The sequence below is a fragment of the Salvia splendens genome, unplaced genomic scaffold, assembly GCF_004379255.2.
Source record: "Salvia splendens isolate huo1 unplaced genomic scaffold, SspV2 ctg98, whole genome shotgun sequence".
Classification (NCBI taxonomy): Eukaryota; Viridiplantae; Streptophyta; class Magnoliopsida; order Lamiales; family Lamiaceae; genus Salvia; species Salvia splendens.
Window position 1 is genome coordinate 1 of NW_024599671.1, and position 6,465 is coordinate 6,465.

Genomic DNA, 6,465 nt, shown 5'->3' on the forward strand with positions numbered 1-6,465 from the left:
TGATGGAGTAAAATAGTATCCAATATGGTATTGCACGTATAAGAATTTTATAAATCAAATTTCCTTCCAAGAAAACATGTGCTAGTATACTAATCATCAATACCTCAACTTTATAATCTAATTTCAAATACTATTTAGTAGTATAAATAGGATGAATAAACAGTTCAAGCAACTAATACAGTTTAGTTTCTCCATCTATATGAGAAATTCCTTAGCAGCATCCTAATCTCATCATTGAATCTTACATCCCCCGGAATCTTGGCCACGACGAACATTACCATAGGACGACAGCTCAAGAAAGTCCATTTCGCGACCTGCACCCATCAAAACAACATTCTCACTATAAGAATCCGTCATCGGCTCCTATTTCACTCACTGATTCACTAATCTTGGTTGCTCGAACGTTTAAGTGAAAATTCTAAGGTTTCAATGAAATGTCATGTTTTTATTCAAATCATTCTTAAGAGTTTCATAGCCAAATGTAGAAGAAGTCGAATATACCTGAGACCCGGCAAGTAGCACTCCTCTGAATAAGCTCATTTTTGGAGATCTCAGTCCGGTTTCCCTTGGATCGGTTGACAGTTGCCTGTGCAGCAAAAACGGTGGGTTAGGCACAAAAACTGGGTTTTTATCTCCGTGCCCGAAGCCTTTTCAGACGTTATTAATGGGACGGAGGGAGTGACTGATAGGTAACATTGTGTTCATTTCAAGATAAGCAATGTTTGCAGTTATTAGGAGGAGTTTACCTGCAAAACTTGGCAATTTTCTAAGGTGCTTTTCCCACCCTGCATAACATAAGCAGTATCAAAATAGAATGACAATCCTTGAGAAACAAAAAGGCTTTGGTAAGCTACGATACATACAACCATCGATCTCTATGCAAACAACTGTACTGTTGTACGAAATACGAATACACAAACAAGAAAATGAAAAAAGAAACGACATATTATTACGACTACTGCCTTGATCTAGTCTTTCTTCCTAAAAAAGGCGAGGTGGATTGGACGTTTTGTCATAAAAGTTGAATTTTAGTATGTCAAAAAGCCAAGAAATTCCTGAGCATCAAGAATAAAAAGGCAACCATCGATCTTTATGCACATACTTTACTGTTGTACGAAATTAGAAAATGTTGCACGGTTTCGTAATCTGCACAGTTACGACAGAATTTATGCTACTGGCCGACACCACTTGAGATTCCAAGCCCAGAAAGAATCAACAAATTGGAATACATAAGGATCTTAGAACTAGCAATCTGAGCCTCTGAGTTCAAATTTATCCGAGATGAAGTGAACAAGCAAGATCACAACTTTGACAGTAAAGGTAAATCATATACATCAGGTCTAAAACAAACTGAAAACAACTTAAATGGTCAAACCGATGTCTACTCATTGGGATAGTTTCACAAATGTTAATACATTTCTAATGACCAATTCCGCTGAAGATGAAAACAGGGTGGTTCATGCTCGTTACTCGTTAGCCACATTCACGTCATAAGACAAAGTATTATGTTCCACACTACATCATAATCCCGGCCTTGTTAAGTGATAGTTTCTCAAGCCATCGGGGCAAAAATATACTTTATCTAGGATTAAATTAGTCACTGGGGTGGGGTGGGACAGTGGGAGAGATAATCGTGAGACACAATGTAACCTTGACACTATGGAAACAGGTTGGTATACAGGGTCGTGGGCCAGGTTTTTGAGAAAAATGGCAACCGAACGAGAGATAAGAATAAACATCGCCTCTATTCATGAGCAATAGTGAGAATTGAACAGGTCCTATTGTATCTAAGTTATAACGAACCGAGCACCACCTATATATGCTAAAACAGAGTCGTCATTGAAAAAGATTTCCCACCATGAATCAAATACTCTCATGCAACAAACAAAGCATATATTCGGTTATTTCAGAAACCTTTCTCAACTTTCTAAACAAACTCAATTCTACAACAAATTTCCAAGGCATCGTAACCAACCAGTTTAAACAGTCTCAAATCAATCAATTTAACTAATTTACTATCAATTGCCATTGAAAGACTACCTTAGAATAAGGAACAATGTGATCGTAATCATGGCAGAGGCAGCCTGGGCAGCCAGCGAGTTTCCGGAACAAAATGTTGCCCAAGGAGTCGCGCCGCCACCTATCCGGATCGCGGCCCTTGATTTTCTCCGCCTTCTCCCAGCATTGCTGCTTCACATTGTGCGGGAAGCTCCTAGGGTTCGGGCTCTCTGGCGAAATTCGAAGAGCCTCAAATTGCGCGAGCTCTTCCACAAAGAGGTCGCCGTCGCCGATTGCGGCTGCGGAGGGTGGAGGGGAGACCCTCCGGCTTGGGCTGGTGGACCGGAGCCGCCGCGTGGAGGGGAAGGGCGTGGATTTCTTTATCTTGCGGCGGTTTCCGGCGGTGGTGGAATTTGGGTTCATTTTTTGGGATGATGAAATGCGAACAGATAAAACAGTAGGGGTGAAAATTTAGTTCTCGGGTTTCAGGTAGTATACCATACCTGATCAATGATCCCGACCCAACACGGCGGGTTTTGGGTACCCGAAACCCGAAATTATAGGTTTGGATACGGGTTTGACTAGTTAATGTTAGGATTTTTTGGATTTAAGGTACTCGAAACCCGTATTAAGATACCCGATTAATACCCGATTAAACCTGATTAACTATGTATTTGTGATAAATATGTTTATTCAGATAGGGCCTAAGGTAAATTTATTTAATCACATTTAAATTTAGGGCAGTAGAATCATAATCTAGAGAAATCTAAATATTAAAATTAAAGTTTAAACTTTTAATAATAGTATTAATTAGTAAATAGTAGTATTATGTAGTTTTTAATAATTCTATATTCTCATCACAATATAATTTATATAAATAGAATAAATTTGAAATATAATAATTTTAGGCTGATGGGTACCCGATTAGTTGGGTTCAAGTACTCGCATCAGGTATTAGGGTACCCGAATTCGCATACAGATCGAGTATTGGGTATGATATTTTTAAATTTTAGGTTTGGGTACCCGCATGTACCCGAATTTGCAGGACTATAAAACAAGATAAAAAACAATCAATTACTTTTAAAAATAAATTTCTTAAATGAAATCAAAATACGTTAATTTTATTTTTGCTGTTTTTCGTGGAGTGTTTAATTTTGGTATTAGTATGAAAATGATCAGTATTAGCACTATATAATTAAAATTTTGGTTTAATTGATTGCATTCGAAAATAACAATTGAGAGCTATTGGTTTAAATAACGATTGATTGATAACCAATGAACCGAATTATCAGTCCCAACGAAAAATACCACTATTAGATTACAATAACTTGTGTGTATCTTAAATCCTTGATGATTAAATATTTCCCAATCTCCATCCTCATTTGTCAATTTTACAAGTCATAGTAAAAAAAAGTCATCGATGAAATTTCTCTTATATTTAAGCTAAATTGCCTAGTTTGAACCGTTCTAAACAATATACTAAGACGTGCATGACTTAGGGAACATTGTCATTATTATTGGTAATTAAATACATACTTACAAAATTGATTTAAATCTGCACGTACAAGATGGGGATAGAATAAGGATTGGATTATGCGATAGTAGTAGTTCCAAACAAAAAAGTTATGATTAATTGACTAAATCCAATAATATTATTGTACAGTGTCGAAGGTCGCATCATATGATACTTTCAATTTGTTGAATATCAACAATTGAAGCGGTTCGCGGCTATGGTTTGGTTGATGATTACTAGTTTTTGGTTTATTGTTATGTGTGATTATCAGATCTCTTTAGCCCCTGTTCGGATGGCATGATTCAATTCGGTTGTCAATTTCTATGTCATCAAGGCCCGCAACATATAGTCTAGGCCCGACAAGGCCCGCATCCACAGTGGACTGACTAGCTTTAATCCTGGACAATTCATCCTACCCTCTACCCTCCGATTATTTTGTCTGCCTCCTTCAACCACCACCACCGTCCTCCCCTCTTCTATTTTCCATCCCTTTCTCTCTCTACCAACTCCTCTCCTTCTCTCCTCCACAGCTGTATACAGTTAGATCACAGAAAATCAAACATTAATACTCTCCCGTCCGCGAATAGGAGTCCCGTGTTTCCATTTTAGTCCGTTCGCGAATAGGAGTCTCGATTCACTTTTACCATAAATGGTAATAGGGTCTCACCCACTACTCATTCCATCACATTTCATTTAACTCATTCTAATCACTAACTTTTTTCCACTCACTTTCTTAATATTTCTTAAAACTCGTGCCGCCAAAATATAGGACTCCTAATGATGGACGAGGGAGTATTTGATTTTATTTAATTAAATAAGTTTAAATTATGATTAATAAAAAATCAGTTATTTTATGTTTCTACTAAAAATGAGATAAATGTATTAATTTATTCTTATTATAGTCTTATCTACATCTTAAACATAATCCAACCAACCAAACAACAATATAAAATGCAACACTAATTTAATCTTAGACAAAGCCCATCTTTGTCTATCCTAGATTACATCTCATGATTATTTAGTCTAATGAACCGAACAACCACTTAGTATATGAGAGGATGAATTTGTATCTTTATTAATTTTATTGGGTTTGCCGTTATTTTTCTTTTATAATGATTTTAAATTAAAACTCATTTGTGTCTATATAATATTAAGTACTTTTTGTCTATGCCAGTGTTTTTATATAAAAAATGAGTCGATGAAAGCGAAAAAATCAATTGCTTGCTGAGAATTTTGTCTATGAGTTTAGTATAGTAGCTTTCTTTGAAACAGCAAAGTCTTCATCTAAACTCATAATTAAGTCAAGTCATTCTTTTTATATTTTTCTTACCACTTTTCGAACTAAGGGACAAGCCATTACCACTTACTTGAGTGAAGTCACTTTAATTTTCCAATTTCGAGACTATGAAATCAACCAATACTCATGTTAAAAAATTCAAAATGTTTGGAGTGTTCGATTACTTGAGATTAATGCGGACTTCCAGACCATTACTAAATTGGTATGGGAGTTTAATTTTATTATAAGAGAAGGCCAAGACTTATTTACTAAGGGTTCGTTTGATAAGAAAAATGGGATATGAGAAGATTTGCAAAGTAAGATAAGAAATGCGGGCTTCGTGTCAAGATAAGCTTAGATGATAGTTTTTTCGTTGTTGGTTTGGTAGACAAGAAATTAGGGAGAAATGCTATCTGACCAAATTTGTGAGAAACATATCCTTGTATTTTTTAGAAAAAAACTGCGGACTTGGATGAGCCATAGAAGATAACACATGCTTATATGATAGGTTAACTATGATACCAAACACTTGGAAATAATCATATAAGTATATCTATATACTCATTACCAACTTATCAAACAGATCCTAAACATTATACGAAAAATGACTACTTGTTGAGCTGAATCCACTTAATCGAACAATATTGGTCGTATATTGTTGAAATTTACAAGTCCAATGACCATTTTTGTACAGTTATTTTGTTGTCGTATATTTACACCATATTATTATTATTATTATTATAAAATTTTAATTTTATAAAATTAAATCTAATATTGAAATAAAGAAAAGTGAAGGATGACAAAAGGGAAGAAGAATGATAATTTTGAAATAATATCAGATTTAATATATCACTGAAATAATATCAGATTTAAAATGTTAAAGGATAAAAAGACCAAATTGCCCAATGCCTCAAAAGGGTATTTTAGTATAAAAATGGCAAAATGACCAATTTCAAGATAAATCATTAGTCTATGGATGTCTGGCGATATTTTTAAAGTTTAGGGACTGTAAGCGAGATAAACTCATAGTCCAGAGACCATTTTTGTTTACGAATTTACATCACATAGAAACAGTATTTTTTTAAAATTTTATTTTGGTCATTATTCATGCTTCATAGGAATGAAACAACCTACAACCTATCAATCATTGGATTCCTTGACTTTCATTTCACCAGGTCTCCCTCTTATTAATATTTTCTGATTTTTTAAAATATATCTCACTTTTCTTTTTAGTTTGTCCTACTAATAATATCATATTATTATTTTTGAAAAAAAGTTCTCTTCCACATAATATAAAAATTATATTCATCTCCCCAATCATTACATAAAATAAAACTTCTTAAAATCACTTATCATTACACTAGTGTATAATCTATTATGAAACAGCAGGAGTATTTAAATAGCTCCAAAGTTATGTAATTGTTCCACATTGACGTTTATCACTAAGCAGTCAAATTATTATTTAATTTAACCACTAATTAAACAATGAATTAATTCACATAAAAATCCCTATTCCACAACTTACTCGGAAAGTCCATCCACACTCTTTTACTATACTATCACTTTCAACAAAGCTTACACTGAATTTCAAAGAAACTTCCTAGAAATTATTTTATTCCACTCCAAACCATGTCTATAAAATCTACAACATTATCAACTAACAAATGCCACAAAAAAA

At 34.3% G+C, this 6,465-nt stretch overlaps 1 protein-coding gene across 1 annotated transcript; it reads right to left on the reverse strand.

Moving 5' to 3' along the window:
- Window positions 1–118: 118 nt before the first annotated feature.
- On the reverse strand, window positions 119–2,446 carry LOC121791964. The gene is made up of 4 exons (XM_042189758.1): window positions 2,041–2,446; window positions 747–785; window positions 502–586; window positions 119–314 (listed from the first exon to the last, which is right to left on the reverse strand). Exons 1-4 carry the CDS (start codon window positions 2,419–2,421, stop codon window positions 232–234), a joined length of 588 nt encoding a protein of 195 aa, XP_042045692.1. The 5' UTR covers window positions 2,422–2,446; the 3' UTR covers window positions 119–231.
- Window positions 2,447–6,465: the final 4,019 nt, after the last annotated feature.

Excerpts from the sequence above, each read along its gene's own strand:
- LOC121791964 (XM_042189758.1), bottom strand. The coding sequence starts at position 2,421 with ATGAACCCAAATTCCACCACCGCCGGAAACCGCCGCAAGATAAAGAAA. Across the intron at positions 786-2,040 it reads ACATTGTTCCTTATTCTAAG|GGTGGGAAAAGCACCTTAGA; the intron begins GTAGTCTTTCAA and ends TATGTTATGCAG. Across the intron at positions 315-501 it reads TGCTACTTGCCGGGTCTCAG|GTCGCGAAATGGACTTTCTT; the intron begins GTATATTCGACT and ends TGATGGGTGCAG.